The sequence below is a fragment of the Haliotis rufescens genome, unplaced genomic scaffold (genome assembly GCF_023055435.1).
Source record: "Haliotis rufescens isolate VD_foot unplaced genomic scaffold, xgHalRufe1.0.p SCAF_4, whole genome shotgun sequence".
Classification (NCBI taxonomy): domain Eukaryota; kingdom Metazoa; phylum Mollusca; class Gastropoda; order Lepetellida; family Haliotidae; genus Haliotis; species Haliotis rufescens.
In genome coordinates this window covers 5,874,980-5,892,443 of record NW_025964112.1, presented here as the reverse complement: position 1 = coordinate 5,892,443, position 17,464 = coordinate 5,874,980, and the positions used below count along the sequence as shown (strand labels likewise).

At 41.0% G+C, this 17,464-nt stretch overlaps 2 protein-coding genes across 4 annotated transcripts; both read right to left on the bottom strand.

Annotated features, from left to right (window-relative positions):
* Nucleotides 1-707: 707 nt before the first annotated feature.
* Nucleotides 708-6,805, bottom strand: LOC124143018 (N-lysine methyltransferase KMT5A-like). Its single transcript, XM_046511799.2, has 5 exons — nt 6,407-6,805; nt 3,834-3,942; nt 3,261-3,399; nt 2,593-2,791; nt 708-1,224 (listed from the first exon to the last, which is right to left on the bottom strand). The coding sequence occupies exons 1-5, from the start codon at nt 6,485-6,487 to the stop codon at nt 1,213-1,215; spliced, it is 540 nt and encodes a 179-aa protein (XP_046367755.2). The 5' UTR covers nt 6,488-6,805; the 3' UTR covers nt 708-1,212.
* A 2,201-nt stretch (nt 6,806-9,006) lies between these two features.
* On the bottom strand, nt 9,007-16,271 carry LOC124143016. 3 transcript variants are annotated; one of them, XM_046511797.2, is made up of 9 exons: nt 16,129-16,271; nt 13,668-13,761; nt 12,826-12,970; nt 12,228-12,423; nt 11,941-12,037; nt 11,095-11,239; nt 10,654-10,849; nt 10,421-10,498; nt 9,007-9,649 (listed from the first exon to the last, which is right to left on the bottom strand). In XM_046511797.2, exons 1-9 carry the CDS (start codon nt 16,207-16,209, stop codon nt 9,542-9,544), a joined length of 1,140 nt encoding a protein of 379 aa, XP_046367753.2. In that variant the 5' UTR covers nt 16,210-16,271; the 3' UTR covers nt 9,007-9,541. The 3 variants fall into 3 exon arrangements, 2 of the variants coding, with proteins under 2 accessions (XP_046367753.2, XP_046367754.2); XM_046511798.2 differs by having other exon boundaries at nt 10,421-10,495; XR_006862237.2 differs by having other exon boundaries at nt 9,592-9,649; nt 10,637-10,849.
* Between the last annotated feature and the right edge of the window lie 1,193 nt (nt 16,272-17,464).

Genomic DNA, 17,464 nt, shown 5'->3' with positions numbered 1-17,464 from the left:
GGAATACCATGTTATGTTTCAGGTCATGAGATGGGAATAACATATTATGTTTCAGGTCATGAGACTGGAATGCCATGTTATGTTTCAGGTCATGAGAAGGGTAAAACATGTTACTTTTTGTTGTTTCAGGCAAAACTCACAGATATGGCATTTTCCTTTTCTTGCCAAATGTTAATCATCATCACGTTAACTGACACAGCTAAACACGGCAACATTTTTAGGTCATGAGATGCGAATAACATGTTATGTTTCAGGTCATTTGATTGGAATAACATGTTATGTTTCAGGTCATGAGATGGGCAAAACATGTTATGTTTCAGGTCATGAGATGGGCAAAACACGTTATGTTTTAAGTAATGAGATGGGCAAAACATGTTCTTTCATCAGGTATTTCTTTACTGAGCTCAGTCCTTGAGGCGGAATGAAATTAGTACCGACAATGTGAACTCAAGTGAAACATCGCTATCATTTACTTTCTAAGTGAATACTTTACAATTCACCATAAAAAATATTAAATGGAGACATTAATTTGGCGTCCTCAACTGGTATACTGTCATCCCTGATTTTCAGTGACCCAATCATATATATTTTACCGCTGTTGTCCCTTTTACGCCCAATGGAATCTGTATCGGGATAATCGAGACGGATTATTCTCTGGCGTTGGTGTTTCATATGTGACACAGCAAAGACTCCATAACCAATGACGGTTCCATTCAAAATGCTTTTATTCAACCATGTACCGTTCGTTCACAATAGGGTCTAGATACCTGTGGTCTTTGATTCAAATGGTATCTTAACAAAGACAGTCCCATAATTATACAGTGTATGCTGTCGAACGCTAATTAATCGTGAATGTATTTGTAATGCTTGTTGTGGTTTAAAAAAAGAAAAAGTAAATTGTTTTCGTTTTGGAGCTGCTGCACATCTCTGTTTGGACCGAAGAGGACCAGTCATGTCATCTTCACATTGAAGAACCATTGCCGGGTGGATCCGGAATTTGAAATTTTGGATATGACATCTTAAATACAATTGAACTCTCTATGGATTGTATGCTTTTTGTTATGATGCACATTGTATGTTTTGTTGTCAAGGCTAGTTTTAACATGAATTCACGATGGGCAGATATCAACGTGAGACGGGTCCATCCAAGCTGTAAGTTGGCCTGGATATTTTTCGGAGAAGGTTAAACCAGGATGTCACTTGATCGTTTTGTTAAATCACATCCTGAAACAGTAAATAACATATAAAGCACACGGCATGTGCACTGCAACACAAGTATCGCGTCCTATATATATAATCCAGGAAATATACTGCTCAGCTTTGTTTCTCATTCTGACAATATTTCTTTATTGGAACGACAAATCATATTCTTTTGGAAACTCTTTTGTTTTGACGACATATTCATTTCGGTCACTGCATCAAATTCTTTTTTCTCAAGCATTTTTTTGTGTGTGTTCTGAAAAATAGGTACATCGTCGTTGAGGAAGATGTATCAAAAGAAGTTATAGCTACATGTATCTAAGGAAAAGGGTACATATTGTCTCCAACACAACATTTAGATTTATACTGCTAAGGTAATCTAAAAGATAATGTAAATCGTGAAATTAATGCGTCTCCAAAAGAATGCGACCACTGGACCCTAGACCCTAGACTCAACATGAATGCGACACCCCCTCCTCTCAAGCATCAGTGGATTTCTATCTAAAGATGTCCTCAGCCAGGTTTAGAATCCTCACCTTAATCCAACCTTACATTAATCCAAACACACGCCAAAAAGCACCGCTTATTACATGGAAATATCTTGAAGAAAAAAATAAGTTACCATACAATGGGTACAGTATTCATTGGACAATATGACTTCAGCGAGGCACAGGAGGCCCAGTTGCCAAAGGCGCGCCCTTAATCGTGTCAGAAACGTGATCTTAGGTTCAAATCCAATATACACACTGTTTGTGTTAATATGTTTGTCAAAGACGCCGAGTTTCGCTATGCAGAGTTGTCTCCCTTAAGTGAGTGAGTATGGTTTAACGCCACTTTTAACAGTATTCCAGCAATATCACGGCGGGGGACGCCAGAAATGGGCTTCACACATTGTACCCATGTCGGGATTCGAACCCGGGTCTTCGGCGTGACGAGCGAACGCTTTAACCACTAGGCTACCCGACCGCCCCGTCTCCCTTAAGCGTGTCAGGAACTTGATATTAGGATTCGATGCCAGATACATGCCAGATGTTTATAGGTTTGTCGAAGGTCCCGCATTTCGCTGAGCAGAGTTGACTCACTCAAGCGTGCCATAAGCCTGATCTTAGGTTCGGGTCCCCGATATACTGCTTGTGTTTCTATGTTTGTGGGCAATACACCAAAGTGATACACGTCCTGCATAATTCCGGCCTTGACACGCCGTGGAGAACTGTTCAAAGCGGAGATAACCTTGACTCACTAAATATGACATAAGCGATCATTAACAAAGCAATGCCTGGAAATGCCTCAGATAATGTCGAGAGTTGTCGGCCCTTGTCGTGACTCATTACTTGAGTTGGAAAGTATGGGGGCTGAAATAAGAAAACGTGAACAATAGCAACAGGTACATACCTGTTTTCTCCATGGAAGAAAATTCTCACTGCCCCCATAATCATAATGGATTTCTTCACCGGCAATTATTGATCTCAATGCAAAGAAACTAACGTGAGGTTCCCCGTCCACAAAGATCGTCCTTGACCTTATATTTGGGATTCTCCATTCATCGTTGATAAGTCTCCCATAAGAACCATCTTCGTCTGACGCATCAACCCTTGGAATATAAAATAGGGCGGAAATATTTGAGAATTAACTTCACTTTGTGTGTGTTCACTGGAGTATGAAACTTCATGTGTTGGCATGGCTGGTCGATGGTATACCATTCGCCAACCTCAAACACAGTGCCTGATCCACCATTCTATTGACACTTTCGGTTCACAGTAAATACACATTTGTTTTCAGTTAGGTTTTTTCAGTGAAATGCTTACGCCTACAATAAAGCTGGGTATTTAATATGTGTTTTTCCTTTCATATATCCAGTCGAGACAGTCATCTAAAACATTGTGAACATGATTCACTTTCTGCGAAAACAAAATTGAACTACTGGATTCGTAACTGTATCGTATTCACGTCATAAATTGTAATTATAACAAGTCTCTTTACGGGATCTTCATGGTTAAGTTAGCGGGACGTTTAGGACAGAAACCATGCCAACTCGCAATGCTCCTAATTAGAACACTTACCAGAACCGTGTACTGCGATGGATTATTTGAAATGTGTAGGTGTTGTCGTCTATATCTGGTTCTATGATGTCCCGTATTCCATTGTAATACGTTACGTATTCGCCTCGAGCAATGTAAGTATTTGCAACTATTCCTCTCCCTGTGAAGTAAAAGATGAAATTAAAATGACAAAACGTAAATTTGTTCTAAAAATTAAGAGAAAATGTCATCATTTGCATTTTCTAACTCTAACGCATTGGTGAATGCGTTTAGTTAGGGCAACCTTGAAAAGCATTTCGGCTTGAAGTGAAACCCACGATCACAGGTATAGAGCTGACAAACCAAGCGTAGCGGGATTCGAACTCACTATCTAAAGTCTATCCGAAAAGTTCTGGGTGGATTCGACTAGCCAGCGCTGTTACGACGTAAATTGTAATAACGCTGCAAATTTTCTGGGCTGCGTGTAGAGGGGACAAGGGCCCTCAACTGACAATGTGCCTAACCAGCTCGACTGTGCCAGGATCACCCACAGCCTCTTTGCTGCATTTATATAATTAAATCTGTAAGAAGAAGAAGAAGCAGAAAAACCCATACCTTTAGGGCGTCCAAAATGAACAACACGAAGATACTCGGGAGACATGTCAGAACGTCGAATGGCTGCCTTTGCTGCTGCTAGTTGTTGCTGCCATGGACATAGTTTTCCCTGAGGAGCAAACATGTACGTATATAAGTAAGGATAAGATTTATCCAACTTCTAAAAGCCTCTCAAAGAAGTTATGTACGTATGCATTGAAGGCCTGTCTTGAAATAGAGGAGTCAGGAGAAGGACGGAAAATATGTAGGTATTCTAGGTAGAAGGGACCCGTTTATAACTGCAGGGGCCTTGAGAAGGAAACGTTTAGATTGTAGGGACCCGTCTATAACTGCAGAGGCCTTGTGAAGGAAACGTTTTGATTGTAGGGACCCGTCTCTAACTGCAGAGGCCTTGTGAAGGAAACGTTTAGATTGTAGGGACCCGTCTATAACTGCAGGGGCCTTGTGAAGGAAACGTTTAGATTGTAGGGACCCGTCTATAACTGCAGGGGCCTTGTGAAGGAAACGTTTAGATTGTAGGGACCCGTCTATAACTGCAGAGGCCTTGTGAAGGAAACGTTTTGATTGTAGGGACCTGTCTATAACTGCAGGGGCCTTGTGAAGGAAACGTTTAGATTGTAGGGACCCGTCTATAACTGCAGGGGCCTTGTGAAGGAAACGTTTAGATTGTAGGGACCCGTCTATAACTGCAGAGGCCTTGTGAAGGAAACGTTTTGATTGTAGGGACCCGTCTATAACTGCAGGGGCCTTGTGAAGGAAACGTTTAGATTGTAGGGACCCGTCTATAACTGCAGAGGCCTTGAGAAGGAAACGTTTAGATTGTAGGGACCCGTCTCTAACTGCAGATGCCTTGAGAAGGAAACGTTTAGATTGTAGGGACCCGTCTATAACTGCAATTGCCTTGAGAAGGAAACGTTTAGATTGTAGGGACCCGTCTCTAACTGCAGAGGCCTTGTGAAGGAAACGTTTAGATTGTAGGGACCCGTCTCTAACTGCAGAGGTCTTGTGAAGGAAACGTTTTGATTGTAGGGACCCGTCTATAACTGCAGGGGCCTTGAGAAGGAAACGTTTAGATTGTAGGGACCCGTCTATAACTGCAGGGGCCTTGAGAAGGAAACGTTTTGATTGTAGGGACCCGTCTATAACTGCAGAAGCCTTGTGAAGGAAACGTTTAGATTGTAGGGACCCGTCTCTAACTGCAGAGGCCTTGTGAAGGAAACGTTTTGATTGTAGGGACCCGTCTATAACTGCAGGGGCCTTGAGAAGGAAACGTTTAGATTGTAGGGACCCGTCTCTAACTGCAGAGGCCTTGTGAAGGAAACGTTTTGATTGTAGGGACCCGTCTATAACTGCAGGGGCCTTGAGAAGGAAACGTTTAGATTGTAGGGACCCGTCTATAACTGCAGAGGCCTTGTGAAGGAAACGTTTTGATTGTAGGGACCCGTCTATAACTGCAGGGGCCTTGTGAAGGAAACGTTTTGATTGTAGGGACCCGTCTATAACTGCAGAGGCCTTGTGAAGGAAACGTTTAGATTGTAGGGACCCGTCTCTAACTGCAGAGGCCTTGTGAAGGAAACGTTTAGATTGTAGGGACCCGTCTCTAACTGCAGAGGCCTTGTGAAGGAAACGTTTAGATTGTAGGGACCCGTCTATAACTGCAGGGGCCTTGAGAAGGAAACGTTTTGATTGTAGGGACCCGTCTATAACTGCAGGGGCCTTGTGAAGGAAACGTTTTGATTGTAGGGACCCGTCTATAACTGCAGGGGCCTTGAGAAGGAAACGTTTAGATTGTAGGGACCCGTCTATAACTGCAGAGGCCTTGTGAAGGAAACGTTTAGATTGTAGGGACCCGTCTATAACTGCAGAAGCCTTGTGAAGGAAACGTTTAGATTGTAGGGACCCGTCTCTAACTGCAGAGGCCTTGAGAAGGAAACGTTTAGATTGTAGGGACCCGTCTCTAACTGCAGATGCCTTGAGAAACAAAAACATGTATGTAGTGAGGGTTCTTGAGAAGGAAACGTGTATGCATGTGTCCTGAGAAGCTATGTACGTATAGCGACCCGGGGGCCTTGAGAAGCAAGAATTGTAGGTATTGAGCACCCATCATGTCAATAAGAGCAACAAACCTCTTTCCAAAATAAGGACAAAAGAGCCCATCGTACGACTTCGAACATATTATTAGCACATGTTTATGAATCATTATCAGATAGTGATATAAAACAGGTGTTCGTGAAAAGGTGAGCGTATCCTGCCCAGCCCGTGTCACTCGTCACAAACAGATGCAGAAACAATACAACAATACTATTATTTATCTTCTTCTTCCACTGAACAGTAACGACACTGATGTATTGTTCTGGAAAATAAGCAAATAATTATCTAATGTTCATTCACTGGTTTTCCTCACGAGAATTTCTTCTTATTGCACAGTTAACACGCATAATTTAATACAATAAAACGACAAGCCCTTTCTCCATATTCCAATGATGTATAATACGAGCTCCCAGATGTATTAATCGCATCACTTTCGCAACTCGAAACAGATCAACCAAGAAAACTTAGCGTGTAAAGCAAACCTCAAAACTATTCCTCGCTTGGCATCCACCAAGCTCCAAAATAATCCAGAAAGTGGTTAGATATGTGGCCAATCTTCTCATTTCCCACAGCTGGAATACACAACGGCCTTTACATCTGACATGTATATTGACATGCAGAAGACAGGCAGCGTTACCGTACAGATTATGAGAACAAACTTCAGTGCTGTGAAACTCTCATAGAGTGTAAGTTCAAGCTTCTCGTCATCTTATGTTATTTGCTTGCAGCAAAATTAGCATTGAAAATCCTTCTCTGTCTGGTTTTGTCGTCTTCGCTATTACTCGCTAATCACTCCCCGTGTTATTTATTATCTGGAATGCGGTACCGAGGAACAAATCCGATTTGTTTCTTGATACAGTCCAGGCTGACATGTTTCCACAATGGAGTTATCGACACTGGAACGCAGTGATGCTGCAGCTGTTGCATTGCGGCCTGTTGTACCAAGTATACGTCTCAAGTCGTTCAATAAGTGATTATTATTTCTATAGCATTCCATTTGTTCCTTGTGTCCTTAGTATAATGTAGGTATTATTAGGTATCGACAATACATACGAAATGCAACGCGGGGGCTTTCCTTGAACTGAACTATCTTATGTCTGACATCAAACACAAACATGCTTTTCTCTTCAACAATCTGATTTCTTTTCTGCAGAAAGATTTAACAGCAATTCATTTGGATTATGTCTGAGCGTACTCAGATCTCTAGAACAGCGATCCAATAACACAATGTTGCTTCTGCACATGGGTGTTGAGGATTTCGCAGCTTGAACGTGTAAACCAGCAATATCACGGCGGGGGACACCGGGCTTCACACATTGTGACCATGTCGGGAGTTCTTATAAGAGTTCTTGTACAAGTGTGCCTTTGAAACTAGAAGCAAATCGTATTACCCATAGTTCGATGGAGAATATTTTTGTGTCACACAAACGGTCAAAAAGGGTAGATCGGACAAATACACCTTAAAGATGACGCAAAGCAAATACTGCAAGGAATAAGTCTAAATATGAGGCTTCATTGCAGCCAGTTGCGCACTAGTTATTCAGCTAGTTAGGCTCTTGGTCTCATATAAACTGTCGGACAAACGAAAGTATACGCTTGTACGCTTGAAAATTGGATTTGACAAAATATAAACAAAAGTTATCGAAACGTTACTAGGGGGAAAACAGTCGCCGAAACACTGGAAACTTGAGGTCCAAAACACAACTGTGATACCTGTGTCACATGGTCCGGTAGTTTAGAGGACATCACGAAATCACAGTGGTACCACATACAGTCGAACCCTGTATTCTCGAACCTAGAGGGGCCGTATTGTAACTTCGAGGTATTCGGACATTCGAGATAAGGAGGCCTTACCATCCAAACAGATCAAGTAACAGTATTATAGATACAAATAATACGATTGCATACAAGGAATTACGAGCCCCGCACGTTTATGCGATGGCAATTTCGTCGCCAATAGTCAATAACATTTGTGACAAATAGTGTATTTTATTAGGCACAGCAGCAATCGCTATTTAGCCTGTCCATTTGGCAAAAACAACAAAATGCTACTCTCGCGTCAAGCTTGTTCATTCATAACATGGATATTGCTTCACGCGGCTTTGATTGCTTTAATCCTCTTTTGATTTATACTTTTTGACTGAAACCAGGAAGGGCCGTCATGCATGTTTTCACTCATGTCGACTCACGATGTTTTATTTGTTGATAAAGATTAACATTACTATTGGATTAAAAGATAAATACACAAGTGGTTGAACGAAGGTTTAAATTGCACTGTACTTTTACAGCGATGTTACATGCCAGCTTCGAGATAAAGGAACAGAATTCTAATGTAATGTCAAAGTTGTGACCGAGTCCAAGGTTCGAGATAGCGCTATGTATTTTTATCTCGAACTCGAGATATGCGGTCAAATTTATATGCATTTATGTAGTGAAGCGGGACTGAGATTAGTGCCGGAAAACATGTTCAAGATATATCGGTACATTCGTAATAACGGTGCTCGAGATAACGATGTTCGACTGTAGATAGGATTGATGTAATTTAACTCGATTGTATTGCACTTGTTAACGGTAAGTATTATATAATGTATTGAAACGTAAATGTTTCTTTTCATCAATTTCTACATAATTGCTACTGATTTTTGTATTGTGTGTCAGTCGGGCATTTTGTCACTTTTCTGATAACTATCGAATTCTAACTTCGACCCTGTGCAAACCATATACAGTGACTGAGTTGTGATTACCAAGGCTTTGATCGTGTGGCAGCTAGTATGTGTCGAAGCCCAAGTGTGGGGTATGTCACAGATGTTTCTGACAAACTGTGTACAGTATGGTTCTGACAAACTATAACTAATTATCAGGGCGAATATGAACAAACCCTGGCAGGGACCAGGGACACAACAAAGCGAACTACAGCACAAAAGTCCATTGTTCACACCTGTCTCACAGATTGATTGTTGATTGTCTACACATGCATAGTGGAACAAGGACTTATGTCGGGAAACTTCCGGAGTTGGTACATTTTGCTCACATTCACTTTGGATAAGTACATACAAAGAAAACACAAACAAGAGCATGCATATTTACTCGATGTGGGTCCATGAGTGGGTGTATTATCATTCCTATTACTTCATAGAGGTAAAGTATTGTAAGGTACATGTATCTGGTTTTGTAATAAATCTTTTTCAAATTCGATCTAACATGACAAGAAGTATATTTTGAAAGGCTAACATTTATTCAGAAATTGTTTAAAAGAATTACATGTAACCAATGATATTCAAATTCAGACCGCATTTAGGTTTTCATTATTCACAATGAAAGTTGAATCTGAGATTACATCCTGCTAGCTTCACGATCACGGAGAATCAGGGACACTAACAGACGTCAGATAGACAGACTTTGTGCCGTATTTTAGAAACCACACACTTGTGTATTAGAGAATGGTAATTCCAGGTCCTCCAATGGTCGACTACCTTATTCAGGTTCGCTATTCTCCATTTTAAAGAAGTTTAGAACATTCAGTAACCGACTCTCGTACTTCTTTGAGAAAGATCACACGTCTGATCGTGACTTGGAGCAGATCTCCTGGAGCATCAAGTTGGGAGGGACTCCAAGAGTCACTGGTTGTCCTCATTTTCCAATTGGCATGTCGGCATGAATACTGTCTTCAGAAGATCTAACCACGTTCTTCTCTTTGACTGAGGATGCGTCCATGTTTTCTGTGACTGAAAGGTACAACATAGCTATCAACTGAAATATAGCAGATGTTGTCATTATCTGAGCCCCGATGAAGCATGGACAGGGATAATAAATGTATATGTACGATTCAGACTATACCATTAGCATCTGTTTATGATTCACTATCAAAAAGTGATGATACCAGGTGTTCGCGAAAAGGTGAGCGTATACTGTTCTACCGCTGACACCCCTCACAAACACATGCAAAGACAAGTCAATTGTTTACCTGAAAAATCTCGGGAACATATGTCACAAGTCAAAATATGGAATTGCCGCGGTACAAGTATGGTACTAGAAGAATATGCATTAATAACGCCAAAGCGGAATTGACTGTGTCATAATACCGGATCACATACATATTAGTACATCACGTACAACCTTGCACTTAGGTCCGAGATATAATAAAGAATAATGCATGCATTTTATTAAACATAATCAAATCCCTATGCATTGTAAGGTACAAAACTTTAAACAAAAGAGCATCCATAATCATGGTATTCTAACTCGAATCGTATGAACCTTCTTTGGCCCTTAGATGGAAGTCCCTAGTACTTTATTGTTTGCCATAAGAAGCTATTAGATAGGATCTTGTGGACAAGATGGTGGTCCTGTTGACTGCATGTCATCGGATCCCAACGGCTTTGGACATTGCTCAAAATCACCCACTGAATTTGTTTCTGATTCGACTATTTCCAGGGCGCCGTGGTATGGCAGGAATAGCAAACTCAACAAATTAAATGAAATTTTTGATCACATACTTTTTCATGGAGGTATGAAGGGGGTATGTCAGAACTTCGGTTGGCTTCTCTGTCCTCTGTTTTCAGTTGCTTCTTCTTCTGCGGGAAAGACATTTATAAAATACACTGTCGGGGTTTCAAACCATGGAATAGATACAATTAAAAGAAAATATGAAAGAGAAGTTTGACATTTCTATTGATCCCGTTAAGGTTTTAAGTAAACATTCGACCACTGACCATTTTTCATAACGAACCTGTCGCCATGGGAAGGTAGTAGCCCCGTGTTTGTAATTGAATCGGATCTCTTCACCAGCTTTTATGAATCTGCGGGCAAGAAAGGCTATGTGTGCTTCTCCATCAACAAAGAAAACTCTTGGTCGTGCATTTGGGGTAATCCATTCATCATTCAAAAGTCGTCCATAAGACCCATCCTCTTCGGAAGCATCAATCCTTTTAGAGTAAAACATGTTATTGTCAAATAAATACACGAACTGAAATATGTTTTTATTAAAGTTGTATTCTCCAAATATACGGGGGAGTGTATGTTTGTGGGGTGGGTGGGGTGTATTCTTTAGATGTCCCCTTGGATTAAAGGCATGTATTCATAGTACGCTTCCGACACCTCAAACAAAAAGACACATGAAGTCTTGAAACACTTATCGTGAGCATTTATGGATAGTTAAGCAGAAACTTACCAAAAACTTTTGCGATAATGGTTCAGTTTAAAGAGATAATCGTGGTCAAAATCATTCAGGTCTGGTTTCTCTGAACTGTGTATACCATGGTAATAGGTGATAAAATCACCAGGAGAAAACTCCTTGCCCGCAACTATTCCCCTTCCTGAAATCGAGACGGAAACATAATCATTATCAATAGAAACAGGGGTGTTTAACCTTGAAAAGCTGTGTTTAATCCGAGAACCATCCTTCCAACAGAGGGCACTTGGTCTTTTATCCGGCCTTGACGGAAATAGCCGAACGTGAGATTGTCCGAATACTAATGTCACTTATGCGACATGTGTGATTCATAGTTCCAAAAATAATTGCTTGTCCGTTATCCCGGGACTAGCAATTTGTTTGTCGAATCAGGAATTTCCAACTCTGTTTTTTTGGTGGCCCAATCCCCAAAGACACTATGCTATCAAATGGCATGCCAAAATCCAAAATCGTGGTTTCGAACACCAGCATCGTTCACGACCCACATCACTTCGGGCTTTCCTCCCACATTAAGCTGCCAGAGTGTGATATAACTGAGATATATCTTGAACGATGGTATTAGTATGATGACATGGAGGTTTAAACAATTCGTATTTAAGTTACAGATTTTTAAGGGATAATTTAACATTTACAAGATGCGACCAAACCTAGCATCAGGTGTACGTCTAATAACAATATATGGTTGTCATGTGCTTTCCAAAGAAAGCAAATATGTTATATTCAGCAACCTTCTCATTGCTCAACCATTGAACTGATTACTCAGGTAGGTGTTCAACAGCCATGTCTTCACTGCACATGTGCCAACAATATGCAGTGTATCACAACCTTTGTGAGGTCCGAAGTCCACTACGCGGAGGTATGACGGTGACATATCTGAATTGCGGATGGCTTCTCTTGCTTCTGCAAACGGATGCTTCTTCGGCTGTGGTAAAAAAGAAAAGCCAGAGATAACCAGTCTCGTCTATCTGCACAAACACATTCCACTGGGCGTAAAAGACCAACTAGTGGTGAACATTATCTGAATGAGTATGGGATATATACAAATACTATAACAGATTTCTGTTGATTAGGTTCAGAATGAAGTTAACTTTCGACTATTTGTTATAACGAACCTGTCGCCATGGGAAGGTAGTAGCCCCGTGTTTGTAGTTGAATCGGATCTCTTCACCAGCTTTTATGAATCTGCGGGCAAGAAAGGCTATGTGTGCCTGACCATCAACAAAGAACACCCTTGTTCTTGCATTTGGAGTCTTCCAATCATCATTCAAAAATCGTCCATAAGACCCATCCTCTTCGGAAGCATCGATCCTTTCAGAATTATATATGGTATTGCCTTTTAATGAGGTATTGATTACATTTACTAGCAAGTTGTAAAAATGGTCATCAAATCTCGTGATGCACAGAATTATTTCGTGATGATTCTTAATACTGGAATTTAAGACCACACACAAAAACACGTCAACCAAAGAGAATAACCAGTCTTGATAATCCCCCGACACAGATTCCATTTGGCGTACCAAAAAAGTAAATAACGGTAAAGATTCTATGAATGGATCACTACAATCAGTGATGAACCAGGTGCTCGTGTATAGGTCATACACGACAAGAGTTATGGAACATTCTCTATATACGTTGTAGTTTATTCTGCAGTGTTATATGACAATCGATCTTCTTGGTTTGATCAAGAGAATGGAAATTGCAATCATTTACCAGAAGGTGTTGTGGTAATAGTTCAGCTTAAATAGAAAGTCGTAGTCAGGATCATTGAGCTCTGGTTGCTGCGCACTGTGTATGCCATGATAATAGGTGATAAAATCACCAGGAGAAAAGTCTTTGCCTGCTACTATTCCCTTTCCTGTAAATCAAAGCGGAAATTGTTTCTTCATTTTCATCTTAAAACAACAGGGAGCACGGGTGGCCCAGTCGTCTAAAGCGTTGCGATTCGCTGTTCAGAGGGTACACCAGACACCGATGATTGTCGGTTCAAATCCTGCTTCGCCAAGATTATGTTTCTAGGTTTGTCATCACCATACCAGTGCTCATGGGTTTCACCGAAGTGGTATACGTCTGAGACCTGCATCACTTCGGGCTTTTCAACCACATTAAGCTGACGTGCCGTGATATACTTTTAAAAGCGGCGTTAAACCCAACTCACTCACTCACTTAAAACAACATTGGCTCTGATTAATGGAGGAAATTCTACTTCTGTACCTCTCACACACTATTAAACAATACGAATTTAATTTCAATATTTCTCTTGTACAAAAATGTATCTAGTTCTACATGAAATATTTTAATTTTGAAGAGTGAGAGAGTTAAAATTTAACTTCACATAGGCAATATTTCAGCCATGTCATGACGATAATTTTGAAGAAAAAACATCGCGGACAACAACTATTGAACGGCGATGATTGTAATCATCGTTTATGTTTTCATATTAATATACGCACATGTTGCCCCCATCATGAAGGCTATCTCTAACATACCAATACTCTTTGACCTGAACAGTATTCCAGTTATGTCACAGCGTACTAAAGGTATAATTACTGTACCAGTTGGAGGTCCAAAATCCACCAGGTGGAGGTAGGAAGGTGCCTTGTCCAGACTGCGGATAGCTTCTCTTGCTACTGCGAATGGATGTTTTGGCTATGGAAGATGAAAAGTGAAGTGAAGTGAAGTGAAGTGAAGTGAAGTGAAGTGAAGTGAAGTGGAGTGGAGTGGAGTGGAGTGGAGTGGAGTGGAGTGGAGTGGAGTGGAGTGGAGTGGAGTGGAGTGGAGTGGAGTGGAGTGGAGTGGAGTGGAGTGAGTGAGTGAGTGAGTGACGATACAATGAAGAGTGTTTGGCCCCAATTTTAAACATTTGATTGAACCCCCCAGTGCGGGCGTGTTGCTAATAAAACAGTGAAAATCAAGGCGAATCGGACGTAATTAGAAAGGCAGTGTGTGTATAAAACCGTCTTTCGAAAGTTAAGGCTTGGCACCAAGAGGCAACCTTAGGAAAAACAAACATACTTGTTTTCTAAAATGGTTCTACTGTACTTACACAAGTGTACTTCGAACCGTATAGGTGTAGCAATTGCGCCCAGCGTCCATTGTTCATTAATGACTGCGCGGTTCACAACGTTGTTGTCTCATACGTTAAGGTACTCAAGCGGTCGAATTTAAAGCAAGTAAACCGAACGCATGAACATCGGCCCTTGTTGTCCGAGTGCGATCACACATCGAGTTCAATCAGTCAAATTGCAGTTACGAGTTTGTAATAGAATTTAAGAATTTACCTTGATGTGTGAAACAGCACATACTTCAGTCATGTAGATTATATAATTGAGAGTGTGTCAAATATGTGTGTATTTCGCACGTTGATCAGTGATAGTTAAGAGTTTATCGTGTCTGAGTGTATAACACATGTCGGTCAGTAATAGTTGAGAGTTTATCGTCTCTGAGTGTATACCACATGTCCGTCAGTAATAGTTGAGAGTTTATCGTCTCTGAGTGTATACCACATGTCCGTCAGTAATAGTTGAGAGTTTATCGTCTCTGAGTGTATACCACATGTCAGTCAGTAATAGTTGAGAGTTTATCGTCTCTGAGTGTATACCACATGTCCGTCAGTAATAGTTGAGAGTTTATCGTCTCTGAGTGTATACCACATGTCCGTCAGTAATAGTTGAGAGTTTATCGTGTCTGAGTGTATACCACATGTCGGTCAGTAATAGTTGAGAGTTTATCGTGTCTGAGTGTATACCACATGTCCGTCAGGAATAATTGAGAGTTTATCGTCTCTGAGTGTATACCACATGTCAGTCAGTAATAGTTGAGAGTTTATCGTCTCTGAGTGTATACCACATGTCCGTCAGTAATAGTTGAGAGTTTATCGTCTCTGAGTGTATACCACATGTCGGTCAGTAATAATTGAGAGTTTATCGTCTCTGAGTGTATACCACATGTCAGTCAGTAATAGTTGAGAGTTTATCGTCTCTGAGTGTATACCACATGTCCGTCAGTAATAGTTGAGAGTTTATCGTCTCTGAGTGTATACCACATGTCCGTCAGTAATAATTGAGAGTTTATCGTCTCTGAGTGTATACCACATGTCAGTCAGTAATAGTTGAGAGTTTATCGTCTCTGAGTGTATACCACATGTCAGTCAGTAATAAGTGAGAGTTTATCGTCTCTGAGTGTATACCACATGTCCGTCAGTAATAGTTGAGAGTTTATCGTCTCTGAGTGTATACCACATGCCGGTCAGTAATAATTGAGAGTTGATCGTGTCTGTGTGTATACCACATGTCCGTCAGTAATAGTTGAGAGTTTATCGTGTCTGAGTGTATACCACATGTCGGTCAGTAATAGTTGAGAGTTTATCGTGTCTGAGTGTATACCACATGTCCGTCAGGAATAATTGAGAGTTTATCGTCTCTGAGTGTATACCACGTGTCCGTCAGTAATAGTTGAGAGTTTATCGTCTCTGAGTGTATACCACATGTCCGTCAGTAATAGTTGAGAGTTTATCGTCTCTGAGTGTATACCACATGTCCGTCAGTAATAGTTGAGAGTTTATCGTCTCTGAGTGTATACCACATGTCAGTCAGTAATAATTGAGAGTTTATCGTGTCTGAGTGTATACCACATGTCGGTCAGTAATAGTTGAGAGTTTATCGTGTCTGAGTGTATACCACATGTCAGTCAGTAATAGTTGAGAGTTTATCGTGTCTGAGTGTATACCACATGTCGGTCAGTAATAGTTGAGAGTTTATCGTGTCTGAGTGTATACCACATGTCAGTCAGTAATAGTTGAGAGTTTATCGTGTCTGAGTGTATACCACATGTCAGGCAGTAATAGTTTAGAGTTCGACAGGTGAGAGTTTCGGTGGCGGTAGAACGAGGACACACCAATCACTCCACCTGAATGCACACGGCTCACACACTGATATTACTATAGCATTAGCCACATAGAGTACATTACACGTCATAGACATCAACCTACCGCTACCCTTCACCAGTAACACAAACCTCTGCAGCCTCAAGCGTCGCATATTCATCCGGAATCCAACACATACAGTAAATCGCCACAAAAACAGATAAACCCTGCATCTCGTCAAATGACAACCAGCATCAACTCAAAAGAAAGACATAGGACGGTAAGGAAAGACCTGGTTATACTTTCATAACTACCGTATTTCCTGTATTTATGTGCACTTCATAATGGGTTTTATTTTACAAGATGTATTTGCATATCTCATTGACAACATAAAGCACGCGGTGAAGAGCCGTGTGAGGTAACAGCTAAAGTGAGTGAGTGAGTGAGTATGTTTTTACGCCGCTTTTAGCAATATTCCAGCAATATCACGGCGGGGGACACCAGAAATAGGCTTCACACATTGTACCCATGTCGGGAATCGAACCCGGGTCATCGGCGTGACGAGCGAACGCTTTAACCACTGGGCTACCCGACCGCCCCGGTAACAGCTAAAGCGTGTGCAGGACATTAAACAAAAGGCGACAAAAACATTCTGTATGTACATGTGTAACTTTCCTTGTGTACAACGTGTAACCAAAAACCTAACGAAAAACGTCATCCTTTATCCGATGCGATTCCTTTTTTGACTTGAACCATACGTTCTGTGTTTGTTCAGATGATAATAACCTTGAACTGCTCCGTAGAGGAAATGTGTCGCGAATCTCGACTCCCCTGGCAACACTGCAGCCATCTTGTACACACAATCTTCACATTAACTGCCTTTTGCGACATCAAGAAACAAGAGTGAGTGAGTGAGTGAGTATGGTTTTACGCCGCTTTTAGCAATATTCCAGCAATATCACGGCGGGGGACTCAAGAAACAAGAAACGTGGAACCTACACTGACAATTTAAAGATCGGAGTTGTATTTCTCCGAAAGGTACATGCTGTTTAATATCTAAAGATAGAAGATGACCACGCGATAAATCACAAAGAACAATGAGGAACGAAGCGAGGTTTATTTCACGATAAAACATTATTCTATCATGACGTCATTTCTGGAGATTCGAATATGCGCTGGCAAATTCATGACCGCAAATATATTGGACGACGTTATTTTTGAGAGGGAAGTGTCTAGTGGGTTGTTCCCACAGATGTAGCTGGACTACGCAGTTAAACGCAGTGTACGAGCGATTGCATCCAAAAGTGGGAGAGATATGACAATAGGTATGAGGAGAAAAGGTACAGATAATCGACGTGAGGATTTCAAGAAAATGCTGGAAATACAAAACTTAACCCACCTGTTCGTAAAATGGGCTTGTCCGACATTTCCGAGGTCGGATTCAATTCAGGGTATCATACTTTTCAGAATTTGGGTAAATATGTTTAA